This window comes from Medicago truncatula, chromosome 3 (assembly GCF_003473485.1).
Source record: "Medicago truncatula cultivar Jemalong A17 chromosome 3, MtrunA17r5.0-ANR, whole genome shotgun sequence".
Taxonomy (NCBI): domain Eukaryota; kingdom Viridiplantae; phylum Streptophyta; class Magnoliopsida; order Fabales; family Fabaceae; genus Medicago; species Medicago truncatula.
In genome coordinates, this window is record NC_053044.1 from 2,729,002 (window position 1) to 2,745,121 (window position 16,120).

Genomic DNA, 16,120 nt, shown 5'->3' on the forward strand with positions numbered 1-16,120 from the left:
TATCCGTTTAATAGAACCATCCGTTTAATAAAACCATCCGTTTTTCATCTCATAAAATCAATTACAAAGCAGATGGTTCTATTAAACGGTAAAACCAATATTCATCCCCGCAAAATCAAACACCCCAGTGTTCCATAACTTTTCTACTCTAGCATACAATCTCGGTATGCAAGAGACAAAAGTTGATCCTAAAAAAAAAAATCTATCCATAGATGAAACTGAAAAATAATAAGCTGAAAGACTTGCAAGTAACTAGAATCATTTAACGTTATCCATAGTTGATTCATCTATCATTTTTAAATGTACTAAACATATACAATGTACTAACAAAGTAGTAAACTGAAACCAGAAATGTTACGGAAAAAATTTATTTGATACAGTTGCCTTTCCTTGTTCGACAATAAAAATGGATTAGAAGTGTTTGCCTAATGTTGAGGTTATATTAGAAGATCCTACATGTTTGGATTATACACATCCTGAAAATGAAATTTCTATATACAATTTCATTGAAATCTCGGCGCCATAGCTTTCACCAAGTCTAAAATTCGAAAGTAATCGTAAAAGAGGGCTGACTCTGTTCCCTCGAGTCCAATCCGGCTAACCCTGTTGCTTCCAGCCAGGTTATTGCATGGACTCCCACCAATAACAAGATCAAAACCACCACATGCACTCATGAGCTGCTCCAAACGCTCAGCATCTAGATGTTGCACATCATCGAGATCAATCAAATTACCTTTTTGATTTGTTTGATCCCACCAACTTCTAACAATGTTCCTATTGACTTCGGACTTTTCGACCGACACAACATTATTTAGAGGGACACCGAGTCGATGGAGAGCTACTTCTGCACCACCAATTCCAGAAAAGAGGGATAAAAGATTGATCCCATTAGGATACATTTCTTTAAGAACAGATAGGTGATACGCCACTGTGTCAACCTGAAATAAACTGAACACATAAGGAAAGCGAATTGTACACGGAAAACATAAATGCATAAGCCACAAATTTCTTTTATAGAGAAAAACAATGTAACTTGCTATCACAATCTATTGGAAAGTTTCACAGGGAAAAACAGAAAATAAATAGTATTAGAAAAGAAAACAAATTGGCACTTGGACAAAATTATGCTGAATACAATGTAAAACACAAAAATGCCACTGATGCGCTGTAAATGAAAGAAATTCTATGTAGAGACTCGTTGCATCAAAATCTATTTTAAAGTTTTATTCAAAGTTTATTGGTCTTGATAAAAACTGATTTAGATTATGAATAGAAAGAATGTATTCTTGCCAATGAACAGAAAGAACACACAGATTCCCTTTCGCTTAATATTTGAGAGATGTAATGCACTCCCAATTCTTATTACCACCAAATAAGCCTATTATGCCTTATTTATTTCTACTAACAGACGTATCAGAAATATATATATATATATATATATATATATATATATATATAGAGAGAGAGAGAGTATTTTCATACCTGGAAAGAATTTCCAAGTGATTTGAATCTGTCGGTCCGACTGATTCCACCCCCCCTTGTATGATTCTTAGGGAAGCCCAGCAGCATTTCCACTTCGTCGGGCTCTAGGGGGGCAACTTTATTCTTGCCCACCCATACCAAATTCCATTTTCGACATTGTTCTAAAACATACTTCTTGACAGATTCCGATGGTTCTTCAAATTCTTCACAACTTTCCAGCTTTTTCCGGATTCTGTCGGTGGTTTGTGCACTGCCGTGTACCGTTTGCAAACAATTCAGATTTTTTCTAGGATCCCATGATGGCCACCATCTCCTCAATGGGGGGAATGCGTCAAGTATTGTCCGTGGTGGAAGAGGTAAAAGCGGGAATCTATTGGCAATAGGGAGATTGTGAACATATCCCCTTTTCCTAGCCGCAGCACAAAAATATTTAGAGTCTACGTATTCCGGCTGCACGTCATACAAGAACCTAGATATTTTTTGCCAAACACCTTTCGGTGTTATTGCCACATTTTCATAGTAGAAGTAGGGAGGTCCGATAGCATTCTCAGGGAGTGTCCGGTGTGTAATTATAGACTTTGGCTCGTTGGGAACCCCAAACCCCATCATTGGGTTGGGCAGATTAAGTGTTTGGCCATCATCCTCCTCTTCACATGGAGTTCTCTTGTCAGACACCTTTCGTTTTTTCTTTCCTAGCACTTCATATTCATAAAGACTACGCTTTCTTGGTTTTGGATGCCCGCTGCATTGTTGCTGTCAAAAATTAAGTTCAAAATGTAATATATGAATGGTGGATAAAATTATTGTAAGGAAAAAAAAAATCAGAAAAACATATGCATAAACTTACTACCTTATCTTCAGGAGGCAGAAGGGAATCTTCTTCTTTCACCAGTTGAGCAACACCGATAAAATCGACCAGATCGTCAAGTGAGGAGTCTAGGCCTACAGTATTATGCAATAACAGTGAGTCCAATGAAATGGTCTGATCTCAATGTATACTATTCAAAAACTCAGTCATTACAAGACCATTTCAACTTTTGTCCTATAAGTACTTGTTGAGAAGTTCATAAAATGGCTCTAAGTTTTCTTTTCCAGGGGACAGAAATCAAGGCAGTGTTGTAAAATAGCACAGCTATAGCGGCGTTGCTATACCGTAGCGGAATTTAGACAAACAGTTATTGTTCCGCGATACGCTATTTAGTATAAATGGTTGTAAACAGAGGCTATAGTGGCGCTATAGCACTGTTGCATAGGGAATGGTAACAATCTGCTATTTTCCGCGATTAACACTGAATCAAGATATTGGAAATCAAGTGAAGATGGCATGGAATATTCAACAAGAACCAATTCAAGCAAAAAAGTCTAGCATTTTTGCAAAACTAAAAAGCAAAAAGCCTTGAACAAATACAAGAGTGAATAATACGAAGCACACCTAATCTTTCTATGGCCATTAAAGCCTCCTCTTCCTTGAATCCCATGTTTACCAGAGACAGCAGTGTATCATCATTCCTAGAAACAGATTTTGGTGTTTCCTGCAAAAAAACAACAATCATCCCATAACTTAAAATACATAGCCAGCAAAATATTTGCTCCTACGACATTCAATTCGAGGCCTCCGATAAATGCATTTAAAAGCAAGTGGAAACACGACAAAGATACTTTCATTTTTCTTTGAAGTAGACAAAAGAGAAACTTTATCAGTTACTCAGAATCTCTACAAGGAAAAAACACAAACCATATGAATTTATCTCATGTTTTAAAAAAGGTATCAAGTCTATTACCGCATACCCTGTCGCAGAATAGAAACAATCCGAGTACATTACACTTAAGACCCAAAATAGCATGATGATAAGATGAATCAAATAGCAAACTCTGGAAAACAAAATATCAAAGCACAATGAACGGTGTTTACTTCATCAGAAAAAGAATTCCCATCTGATAAATCATCCCATGAGCTCCCTGCATACTCTGAAGAGGTGGGATCTGGTTCAACTTGCTGATGCTGCTGAGAAGAACTTTCTAGAGCCTGGAAATATGAAGAAAAACAAATATTATAAAGATGACTATGACAGTAGCAACCAAAATTGAAAAACAAGTAAATATTACATTAAAAATGTCAGATAGAAGTCCAAACACAGGTCAAAAAGAACCAAAGAGGTGAAATGGGGGAAAAGGGAGCTAATGAAAAGCCAAAGGAATATGCATTTATATTAGCACACGTAGATAAGTAATATTGGCTACCTACTTGTTTTGACTGTCCACGAACCTACAAATTTTATTATGGCTATCTTGCAAATTAGTTCTTAAAAAAAAAAAAGTAAAGCAAGCACAGCCACAGTCCTATGGATATCATTGAGATTGGTAAAATATTATTTCAAGTGTATCAAGGTAGTAGAATCTGGGAATTGGTAAAATATTATTCTACATAAAGAACATCCCACGGGGCTCCCACCACAAGGCTCCCAGTCCCACCAGGTTGAATCTGGGGAGGGAGATGTACACAACTTTACCACCACAAAATGAGAGTCCCCCGCAAATTGAGAGGCTATTTCCAAAGATTTGAACCAGTGACCTCTTCTGAGTCACAAGGCAGCAACCTTTCGTTGTGGAACTCAAAGTGGGGGGATACTGCATATTGGGTATAACATGATAGTAGTTTTGAGGGAAAACGACAGAATGCTAACAGTAAAGGCTGAAGAAAAAATAAACTTACTGAATATGTGAGAATCTCTTCAAGTAGTTTATCTTCATCTTCCTCGCCTGGATTTCAGCAGAGCAGTATTAGTTGCGAGCTTTATGAATCAAAATCTAGTAATCTACACTTAAATAGAGTAAAGCAGTGCATGCTCTAACCATATTCCTGGATTACTTTGGAAACAACTTCTCCAGGAAATCCCATGCTAATGAAATGGTCCAAGACCTTGGTATTAGAAGGACCTGCAGAGGACCTTGCCTTCAAGGGGAGAGAATATATGTTAGTATTAAAGCGATTCCATTTCATGTGAAAAATCATATTTCGATATGCACTTTTCTCAATGATGCATGTGATTGTGCATTGGGTTTAAAACACTTTCAGGTGTAGGTAATTGGATTGGATAAACATCAGGTGTAGGTAATTGCATTGGGTTTAAAACACTTTCAGGAACTAGCTACAATGAAATCAGAAATGTATATAATCCACAAAATTGAAATATGTATAATATATGTAAAACTACTTTGGTAAGGTCACAATTCTCAAAGCTTCTTTTTCTGCAATGACCTGGTAGGTTAGTCAATCTTTTGGTTTATCACTTAAGTTAACAGTATTTGGTCTTCTAGTTTCATAATATTAAACTGCTCATACTGTCATACAGATAACTTCCAGAAAGAAAAAGGTACATAAAAGCTTACTTCTACAGACGCAGCAGTAATAGTTTGTCTACTTGGAATAGTTGAACTTAAGGAATTAAAGCTCTCAATCTCAAGTTCATCATCAGTTTTCCAATCAAAATTGTCACTCTCGAGACTAGAATCATCACCCTGCAATAATTTTTACACAATAATCAAAATTGTTACACAATTATCACAGAAATATATAAAACAATTACGAAAAGCAAGGGAGAGAAAAACAATTACAGTTACTCATATTCCAAGGGACACTACAGTCGTACTTGTAAGTAAGGACCGTAAAGCAACAAAATATAAGCATATGTGGAATGTGATTTTGAAATTGGCAAGAAAAACATACCATTTTTAATCTCTCAATTTGCCAGGTACAGATCTCCGGGCTGCTCAAGAACATAACAAGAAGATTAGCATGAACCTCAAATTGAACAACATAACCAGAGTTATCATGAACCTCAAACAGCAAGACAACATATAAACGTCTATGCTTCCTTGCCGCTCAATGTCCAGATCAGTTATATTATACTTTATTTAGAATGGTGATTTCATAATGAAAGCATCAGCTTACGAAATAGTGTAAAACATTGTCTATAAGTTGCTTTCAGCTTATTTTTATAGGTTCTCCTAACTTTATTTTAACTCGTTTGAATAAACAGCTTATTTACAGCTTATAGCACAAACGCTTATCATGATAAGCACTTACGCATAAGCTTACACAAGCTATTTCTAAAGCAAAATATAAAATAAAGTGAAATTGTTTTGTTTAAGCTATAAACTGTTTTCATAAGCTATCTTGGAGAACTTATGAAAATAAGCTGAGAACAACTTATGGACAATAGTTTAAGTTGTTTTCCTAAGTTCTCTCAAACAGTGTCATACAACTTAATGACTTATACCAGTGGATAAGCTCAAAAAGCCAATGTAAACAGGACTTTTAGCGCTTAGCATAATAAATGTTTGTGTTATATGCTGCAAATAAGTTGTTAATCCAAACAATGTCGAAAACTGAACACAATTAAAAAGAAGAACACTCGAATTCTAAAACAACTCAAAATAGAAACACACAACCAAACAGGTTAGACACCTTCATACAAGTTCGAGCCCGGACCTCGCATTTGTGTGTGAGTTGTTTCAGATAGTGTCAAACAACAATGACTATACAAAATTACAAACAACAAAACTAAACTAACATGCAATAAAAAAAACAGAATTCACTCATTTCCATTTGAAAATTCACAAAACTGTAACGAAAAACCCTAAATTCAAAGAATAAATCGTTCATCAGTGTTAAACAACGATGAATTTCAGAACTACAAAAGAAAAACTAACATGCAACAAAATCGAATTTCTACCTTCGTTGGAAATGGTAGATGTATGAACTCACTCTCCACTGAAATTATCGATAATGCTCTTCCACCTCTGTATCAAATTACACAAACAAATTCAATACAATTCTTTAACATTTTAATTAAAAAATGAAAAAGAAACGTAACCTCTTCCAGAATGTTCACAATGAGAGAAAGGTTGAAGAAGAATGTGAGTGAAGTGAGAGAGTCAAGAAGAAGAAGAAGAACGAGTTTTATTCACGCACCGAGTCATGGTATAAACTCGCGACGTGAAAATGCTCATGCACTCTCGGTGGGACCCACGGGAGGAGATATCTCAGCCGTTGGATTTAATACTTGTTCTTTGAGAAGAAGAAATGGACCAGCTGGTATGATATGATGAAATTTCACATCATACTGAGAGTGGGATAGTTAAAAGGAATTTTTTCTTTTTTATTCTAGTTTTTTTGTGCATTATTTTTCTTTGTGATGTCAAAGTCATTGAAGAAGTTAATGCTTATCAAAGTTTTGATAAGTGTGTAACAAATATAAGAAAGATATAATTGTTTTTTAACAAGCTATATTGTTGTCAAAATTTTGATAAGGGTGTAATAAATACAAAAAAAATATAATATATTTTTTACAAAGCTAAAATAAAATTAGATTAAATATTAAATAAAATGTTTTCCTCGGCATAAGATGTGCTTAAAAAAAACTTTGAAGTTCATTACAAAATGGGGCGGAAGTAGTATAAGTTTGTGTGGGGAATAAATAGATAAATCAAAGTGGGGCGGAAGCAAATATATTTATAAAGGAGACATCATTGGATCATGGGAGAAAGGATATCCCCTCGCTGACTTCCTACGTGAAGGTGATGTTTCTCTAATAACTCAAAGTAGCTTCCATAAATCCTTCTAAAAGAAGGAAAGAATTAATTGCATAATTGGGAGACATCATTAGCACATGGAGGAAAGGATATCCCTCGCTGACTTCTTATGTAAATATGATTTCTTTTAACTTATAAATTTGCAGCACTACTTAGGGTGATCATTGAATCTAGGAGGAAAGGATACCCCCTTGCGGACTTCCTATGAGAAAATGGTATCCCCTAAGCAATCTGCAGCCCCCAAAACGTTTAAATTGTCAAATAAATCTAGCTAATTCCCATCTCTTATATATGAAATGAAGAAATGACTTTTCTCGATTGGTTTAGTGCGCTAGGATTAGAACATGTTTCATCATAATATCCATCTTATACAGGAGCAAGAAAAGGGTTGCACTACACACACACTCACTTGAAACTTGATTGTTGGGTTGAATAAAGATTACAAGAAATGCTTGAGTTTGTGATTAGTGTACGCTTGAATTAAAAGCCTTTGAGGAGACATAAGTTTTAATTGAATTGTCATATTATAATCTTGTTTATGCTGCTATGTTTATGCCTTTTGCTTGAGGACAAGCAAAGATTCAAGTGTGGGGAGTTTGATGAGTCAATAATTAGTCGTTTTAGTATAATATTTAGTTTCGTTTTATTTAGATTTAAGTTTATTTTATTTAAATATTACTTCCTTTTAGAACTATTTTACTTTAATTTCATATTACTATATTTCATGAATGAATATTTGATAGATTGAGTCTTGGAGCAAAAGAAAGAGGATTATGAGCTGATTCGGGTTGAAAATACGAAAGATTGAAGACAAAAATATGTTTCCCCAAGTCTAAAGCTTGGCACGGGCAGTGCCACCAGTTGGCAAGGTCGTGCCACCCCCCAGAGTCTCTTTTGCTGCTTTTGTTTCATGATCCAACTGCCTGTTTTGATCGAAAAGCCCGTGGTTTCTTGTGGAACATTCTAGTGAATAGTTGCTTAGGTTTTAAGTCGACAATAAGACTATAAATAGAGTAGCTAGCCATCACAAATATTCATCTTTTATTCTTGGAAATAATAAGTGACAATTGTTTCTTTGAATAAAAGTTCAACCTTTATTTTCTGTTCTTCTTCTTCTTCTTCTTCTTCTTCTCTTTTTATGTCTACAATGAACGTTAGTGAGTAGACTTCTCTTGTCTTGGGATTGTTGGATAAGTCTATTGACATAATCCTAATCAAACCAAGCTTGAACCCTAATCTTATGCAACCTTAATTTCTAATCTAAATTCACTGTTTTAACATGAATTAATCATTATCAAACTGTGGAAACGAAAGTGGGGGGTTTGATAATTGTTAATCCATCATCTCAAATATCAATTCATAAAACGAAAGTGGAGTTTTGATATTCGAACAAGTGAATTTAGACAAGGATTGCAAAGGCAGCGAAATAGTCTTTGCATTCCTTGAGACATATAAGTTTTGAACTTCAAGGATTCTAATAGTAATCAAGTCAGCGAAATAGGCTTGGTTGCTAGAGGAACCAAAATCTAATAGTAATCAAGTCAGCGAAATATGCTTGATTGCTAAAGGAACATAAGAGAAACATGTCTTTAGAAATTAGGTCTAACATAAGGTTCTAAGTTTAATAGTTTGGTTTGTGAAAGGTTTGTCATTATGACGAACCAATAATCCCAATGCGCCTTTTTATTATTATTATTATTATTTTCTTTTAATTAAAAATCCAAACTTTATAATCTTAAACTCTCATCTAATCATTATTTAAAGTTAATTGAATTCATAACTCCCTGTCGGAACGATACTCTTTTATTACTACTTCGGTAAGACCGTGCACTTGCGGTTTTATCTCATCACCTCATTCATAATTTCTCGTTCAGAAATGGAGTAGTTCAAGAGGAAGGCGATTCTAGGAGCTTCAGGAGGAGTTCTATCTTCTCCTTATTTTCTAGGGTACGTATGTTTTTATCTTTTTGTATTTTGTCTTAGTTATCATATGTAACTAGATATTTATAGGCTAGGGTTCTAAGATGAACCTCTACTTGTTTTGTTGGATAATTATTTAATTTAATGTCGTTTATTTTAGTATATTTTCTGTTGCTATTAAGTCTTATTAGGATTAGTTTGTTTCAAAGGAGCGCAACCATAGATTATGTACTTAGGTTGAGACAGGGCCTCATATTGATGCTTATATATTTATATTTATATCTACCTATTTAGGAAGTAAGTAGTTAATAACTAGACCAAAGATACTAAAAACGATTTGACCCTAGTCGTAAGTACTTAGGAGGTGACATTATCAATATTGAGTATAATCTGCTGAACTTATGATGTAACAAGTTATTAATTACGGAAACAAGTGTCTCTAGGGAGTGAATGATCCTGATAGAACCATTATCCTCGAACCCTTGTACGGTAGACGATGGTAGGGCTGCCAGTTTGTAACTACTAAGAGGAGAAGAAGAGTCGTGTCCTAAGATTCATATATCGGAAGACCTTCAAGAACATTGACTTTCATTGCCTTTGGAAATCTAGGAATGCCAATTTAAGTCTATGTTTCAATTACCTTTGAATTGGTAAGACGCCACACGTAACGATCACCGTGCGATCAACATGTATAGTTAGACAATGGAGGGATAAACATATATCAACCGAGATAGTATAGACCCCGCACGTAAGGATCACCGTGCGGTAAGCAGGTGCAGCTTGGCAACAAACTAAGTTACAACGTCCCAACGGCCGCATCACTTGTATTTAAGATAACTAAATGCGACATGAATGTTATTTAATTCCAACAAAATAAATAGAGGATTCAAATAGTCTTAACCGCTGCTTACTTTTTTGCAACCAAACAGGTAACTTGCTTTGTTGCAAACAGATAAAAATTTGCAATATCTAACCCTTAACTCATTTATTTTATATCATCAAACTAAAATAAGTAACATGAATTGTGAACAAATTTAGTAAATGATTTAGTACACTTGTCTAATCCGACCACCGGTGAAGCCACGCACCAACACTGCCCAAAACTTGTGAGGCCTGGGAGAACAAAAGGGACTTCGGCCCCTTTCTTTCACAAACCTATTTTTTACCCTTGTCACAATTAATCTCCAAAAACACTTCACAATAACACTACCCAAAAACCTAATTCACCAAAATCACTTCCAAAAACTATGGATTATGTTTCACAAACAACAAACAAATCATATTCGCCCATCAAAACTCTCAACATAAGCCAAATCTCTCATCAACCAATTCCTTTATTCATCTACTTTTTAACTTTGAAACTTAACCTTCACCATCGAAATCCTTTACCCAAAAACCATATCTAACCCAAAACCTCTACTTAAATTCATTTATCTAGCATACCAACAACTTCAATTCCTTCCTTAATCACATATTTATTTATTTTTATCTCCATTACACACAAATTATCTAACCCATTTTCCACTACTTTCTCTCCTAACAACCCTCATTTGATTAAATCCCACTCCATCATGAAAAGAGGACGAGATTTTTCCTTTCTGTTTAAGGGAGAACCACAAAATAAAAGATACAACAAATTTAAGCATTTGAAATTTGTGGAAGAAAGGGCTTTCAAAAGTGGGAGATTTGCAATTCCCGGAGTTCAAGAGGAGCTTGAACAATGGGGATGGACTAGGTTGAATAACATGATTCAAAATTCAAATTGTACTATTGCTACTAAGTTCTTTGCAGATGCATACCAAAGTAAGTAGGATACAAATCCTTATGCCTCCTTCATACATGGGAGGGAAGTAAGGTTTGATCTGGATGCTATTAATACTTTTACTTGAAACTCATCAGGCACCATTGGTATGTGGAATTCAAACAAGAAGAGAGGAACTTAATGAAAGTACATGTTTAGATGAAATTGAGAATTTGAAAGACATAAAGAGGGAATTATAAGTAGAGGGAGCATCGTGGTTGACGCAAACTGAGGGTATGTTGCCAAAGAAGTTTAGTCTAAAGTACCAAAAATTTCTAGTGCAAACACTATAAAGTACCGAAAATTCATCTGAGTTTCGACTTATAAGATATGTCGCGGTTCAAGCAATAATGAATGCTGATGACATTGAAGTAGGGCGAATTATAGCTAAAATTTTGAGGAGAATTGCTATTGAAGGAGATGTCCTCATTTTTGGGCATTGCAGCATTATAAATGGACTATGTGAGGGTGCGGGTGTAAAAAGTGCAAATAATGATCTACCACTAAGAAAAGCAAATACTATGGATGTAGGATCGCTTGAGAGGTTGACCCGACACACCATTGGTACCACCAACAACACCTAGGAAATCCCCACAAGGAGTGGAGCTGGAAGAGGTTAGAAAACCTCGTGAAAGGTATGACAACTTGGCATTGAGCATGGCTAATGCCATGGTGGAGATGAGCAAAGCTATATGCCCATGCATAAGTTTGAAGGTGATCCATAATTAGAGGCGGCTATGTGAGAGGAAAGGGTAGGTCTAGCCACTAATTTTTGTATGATTATTACGAGGGAAATATAGGACTTTTAGAGTGTCACATATATGAGAGAAGCTCACAATACACAAAAAGCAGCAAAGTCAGATTAAGGAATTCAAAATGGGAGCACCAAGCAAAGCAAAATAGAGACGTATTTAAGATGCTTAGCCAAATTGACTTTGATCCGATCGAACTCTTTTCCAAGTTCATCTTTATGTGGCTTTTTAGTTATGAGTTATGTCAAGCTAGAGACATAAAACAAGCATTGAATGAGAGACAACCCATTAGTTTACATTTATGTAACCTTCAGGCTCGAGTCGTAAAATTACGTGTTGAATGGGAGACAACCCATCAGTTAATCAAACATTTACATTTAGCTGTTTATAATTTTATATCACAACAATTGATCATCATCATTCAACAAGAAGTTTATTGCACTCCCTACTAAAGAAGACAATTTTTGTTTTATTTATTACCTTTAGTAGTATACTTTTTATTTTCAAACGGCCAACGAGGCATTACATTAACGAAATACAATAAATAAACAAAACAAGAAACAACCATAATGCCACAAATTTCAATTATATATAAAAACCTTCACCCTAATCTTCAATTTTTAGCTTATCCAGAAATCACCCTAATCACTGTTGGAATGGGTGGCCGTTGAAAAACTCTTGGATGCTGCAATAAAAAAATAGTTATTTTATTAAAATCATGAATGTATGGAATTAATGTTATATGTGGGTAATCATCTCGTATTCAAGAATGTAGAAGTTGTTGACTAACTTAGGATTTAAAATTAAATCGACCACCCTTCATATGAGTTACTGTGGTATTAAAATATGATTCATTTTGTTAGATTTATTGGTATCTGGTAATAGTTCATTAAATATATAACTAAGATAACAAATAAAATAAATATATAATTAAGAAATAAATAATAGACAAGTTAATTACCTCTTCATTTAAGCGGCAAGCGAAAGGGGAGTAGCATTCAACCAAAGGGATCCCACAAAACTCAAAATAGTCATAAAGAATTTCACAAGATGGAACCTGCTGAAGATCTGTGATGGTATTATTACCAATAAAGATGTAATAAAAGAGGTGATTATAGCCCTTGAAAAATGCCACATCATCGTAAGGGTGAAAGGACAAGAGCTTGAACAATTTATTAAGATAATACCACTTAGAACCATCATCTTGGATTCTATGACTAGTGCACCATGAGCAGGATGTAACACCACTTGAAACACATTCAACGAGTTCGTAAACTACAAAATTCAAACCTTTAGACATGACAAAAAGCAACTTGTTACCTTTGACACTTAATTCCCATTGGCAGTTAAAAGAAAGACAATCCTGAGGGAGTGTTATTGCCTCAGTTTGTTCTAAAACATTCTCTTGAATATCAACTTTAATTTTCACCAAATGTCCTGAGCGAGAGAGTCGGTACAGTGATCCATTGAAGTAAACAGATTTTTTGGTCCAACTAGACGCAATAATATATTTAGGCAAAATAAGAGTCTGTGTAGTCCAAATGCCGTTTTTAGAGGAGAAAACATTGACATGACGATGTCCCTGAAAATTCACAATTTGAAAAAACCTAGACTTTGTAGGATCATATACTAGAGTAGCATAAGAATACGCTCTAGAAATTTGTCCATTTGGCTTTGAAACAGCCACGCATTGTTTTGTGACATGGTTCATCACATAGTAGTGATAAACACCATGAGTGAGGTTCTGAGCCCGACCATAGTTGTGATAAAACAAGAGTAATCCGTTGCATGAGTCAATAAGTTTGTTAGGTCCGACTCTGCAACACATTACTCGAGAACACCAATGGAAGAGTTGTTGCAATTTCAGATCTAGACATTTAATTGGAAACAAGCTCACGGAAGATTGCTGTGATTCGTCCTTCGGTAATATTGAATATAGGATGAAATCGCGCCATGAGTGTGAGACACACATAGCTTTTGATTGATCCTTCGCACACAACCTATCAAAGATATTTGATTGAAGCTCTATTGGAAGGTCTATGGGCATATTTGATTGACGCTCTGTGGGAAAGTCTATGGGGATATTTTTGAAAAATACCCTGGGTTTCCTTCTCCCCATGGTTCTCTTCTTTCTCACAACTCAACAATCGATTGAAAATGTTGTTGTGCTGGTTATAGAGAACGGTTCTCTTCTTTCTCACAACTAAAAAAATTGGCAGAAAATTAATCAAATTTAAAGCAACCCAAATTCAATCACAAAGAAAGCAACTGGTGTAGCTTTGGTTAAAAATATATAGTGTGATTTAGGGTTTAATTTATTGAAACAGAAAAAGTTTTTAAAAATCACTACAAATATTTCAAAGATTATAAACCCTAATCCCCAAACGATACAACAAATTGATCAAAGGCATGAGATTTATCAATGAACTGGAATTGAAAAAGAACGAGAATACCTTTGAATAATTGATTGAGTTCTTCGATGGTTACCCAGCTTCGGTTACGGTTACGGAGGGTTCTGTGAGAGAGTTCTTCGATGGTGAGAAGGGAAATTGATTGAGTATCGGAGGGTCCTGTGCGAGAGAGAGAAAAAACCGAGCGAGAGAGTGAAAAACCGCGGCAGTATATTAGTTATACGTAGTGTTCCTATCTGTAGTGATTGAGCATTAATACCACTAATGTGACCTTTAGAGTTTGTTAGTCTTCAGAGGCTTCACTTCATCAGAGTTGATTCAAATATTTAACTTCTCATAAGTTTTAGATGCTCCTGTATATGTTCAAAATCTTGTTCTTTTGTAACCAAAACTTGATTTAGTACTTGGAATTTTAATAGATGGTCCTGCATGCTTGAACATAAATTAGCATATCCTATTTTTTTTTTTTATACTTGGTTATCATCAAGAATTCATAGGCATCCTACAAAATCCAATTTGGTTAAACAATCTCCCCATTTTTAATGATGGAAAACCTAAATATTTAAGAACAATTGTTGTTAATTAATTAACAAGTTGACTTCAAGGTCTAAGTTTTCTAAGCTCCCTCTAAGTCGGATAATTCAAAGGGTAAGTGATGGACAAAATGGGCAAATGCACCAAATCGTAACAATAAACAAAGTAGTAAGTTTATCGTTCTCCACAAGGATTGTCGTTCAACTTAGTAATTAGAAAAAATTATTTTAAAAAAGATAAATTAAAAGAGATTTGAATAGGTTGCTCAATGCGAGATTAGGTTTGTGATTAGATGATTAACGACGATTAAGGAATCCTTGAATCTCCCTTTCGTCTTTGTTGAAATTAACTCAGTAATACATCAGTTATATGATGTCTACTTATGATTTAAGAAACTAAATTTAGAAATCGTATTAACCCTAACCACAACATGTGCGGTAAGATAACCAAGATTACAACGTTAAAGGAACTTTAGAAATTATGAAGTTTCATACTCAATTTCATTAACTATAATTAAGAAATAAGCAATTGGAACTGCCATGAACAAAGTAATAAATTTGGGTTGTCAATCCTACTAATTCTCTACATATTAATTTTTATGATTACTGATCAATACAAATTCTCAATTCAAGAATGAATTAAATCAGACAGAATAAAAACATAACCGAATATAACTTTATTAATTGAATCCAACAAATAAAATGGAGTTCATCTTATAACCCTAATCAAAGAGGTTTAGTTGTTCATGGCAACATCATAACAAAACAGTAGAAAAATATACCATAGAGAGAACAAGATGAGGATGAAGACCATCTGCCTTTGAACTCTGATGCTTGACCCTTACCTTGAACCTCTAGCTTTCTGAATGAATAATGCAAGGATCTCTATTTATAGCAAATAGTTACTTAGGGTTATGAGAAGAAAAATGTGCTTTTTTCCACTGTTTTAGCTTGAAAAATAAGTTGCAGGCAATTTCTTCCCGGGGTTGTGCGCAGATGGCACATACACTGGCGCAGGAGGCGCATGTGGAAGTGGAATCGGTGCCTCATGTGCTAATGGTCCATGGCCTATGCGCAGGAGGCCGTTGAGGCAGCTCATGTGTGTGAAATCTTGCGTTTTCGTCCCATTTTCGATCGTTCTTGCATCTAAATTCTCCTACGAACTTGAAATGATTTTTATTCACTTTGTATTGTCTTAAAAAAAACCTTTTAAGAGTCGTTGATCTTCAATATTCATATCCTTGACGTGATGTCTTAATTTTTCGATTTACAAGATTTATCACTACAAAACACTCAAAACACATATGAAGTTGCATGGTTTAGGATAAAAATGAATTACAAGGACTCGAGTGAAAACAATATAATATGTTCCTTGAACCATTGACAACTCCTATAATTCTCATCTTAGCCCAAAATATTATATGATGCTCCGTAATCAGCGAGGTTTGCAAGCTACCTGAGTCTTAACTAGATTAATGAAATTCATTTTAGACGCATATAAAAACTTTCAAAGCCAGATTAAGATTCATTCAGAGCAAAAATTTACTTAAGTCAAAAGGAATTATATTTTTCTAGTCTGCGCTCAAACTCAGTAAAATACTTTAGGTCTCTCTCTCCCCCTTTTGT

General features: G+C 34.8%; 2 protein-coding genes across 2 annotated transcripts; both read right to left on the minus strand.

Moving 5' to 3' along the window:
* Positions 1–249: 249 nt before the first annotated feature.
* LOC11419444 (DNA (cytosine-5)-methyltransferase DRM2) lies at positions 250–6,559 on the minus strand. The gene is made up of 11 exons (XM_003598349.4): positions 6,360–6,559; positions 6,219–6,285; positions 5,210–5,249; positions 4,873–5,001; positions 4,336–4,435; positions 4,196–4,242; positions 3,395–3,508; positions 2,915–3,014; positions 2,333–2,424; positions 1,483–2,235; positions 250–938 (listed from the first exon to the last, which is right to left on the minus strand). The coding sequence occupies exons 3-11, from the start codon at positions 5,210–5,212 to the stop codon at positions 504–506; spliced, it is 1,773 nt and encodes a 590-aa protein (XP_003598397.2). The 5' UTR covers positions 5,213–5,249; positions 6,219–6,285; positions 6,360–6,559; the 3' UTR covers positions 250–503.
* A 5,567-nt stretch (positions 6,560–12,126) lies between these two features.
* LOC120579672 (uncharacterized) lies at positions 12,127–14,283 on the minus strand. The gene is made up of 2 exons (XM_039832334.1): positions 12,512–14,283; positions 12,127–12,235 (listed from the first exon to the last, which is right to left on the minus strand). Exons 1-2 carry the CDS (start codon positions 13,667–13,669, stop codon positions 12,176–12,178), a joined length of 1,218 nt encoding a protein of 405 aa, XP_039688268.1. The 5' UTR covers positions 13,670–14,283; the 3' UTR covers positions 12,127–12,175.
* Positions 14,284–16,120: the final 1,837 nt, after the last annotated feature.

Bases quoted from the DNA above. Each gene is read 5' to 3' on its own strand.
- LOC120579672 (XM_039832334.1), bottom strand. From the start codon at position 13,669: ATGGGGAGAAGGAAACCCAGGGTATTTTTCAAAAATATCCCCATAGAC. The intron at 12,236-12,511 runs GTAATTAACTTG...TTTTTATTGCAG, and splicing joins CTTGCCGCTTAAATGAAGAG to CATCCAAGAGTTTTTCAACG.
- LOC11419444 (XM_003598349.4), bottom strand. The intron at 4,243-4,335 runs GTTAGAGCATGC...GCTGAAATCCAG, and splicing joins CAAAGTAATCCAGGAATATG to GCGAGGAAGATGAAGATAAA. The intron at 2,236-2,332 runs GTAGTAAGTTTA...AATTTTTGACAG, and splicing joins TTCTGCCTCCTGAAGATAAG to CAACAATGCAGCGGGCATCC.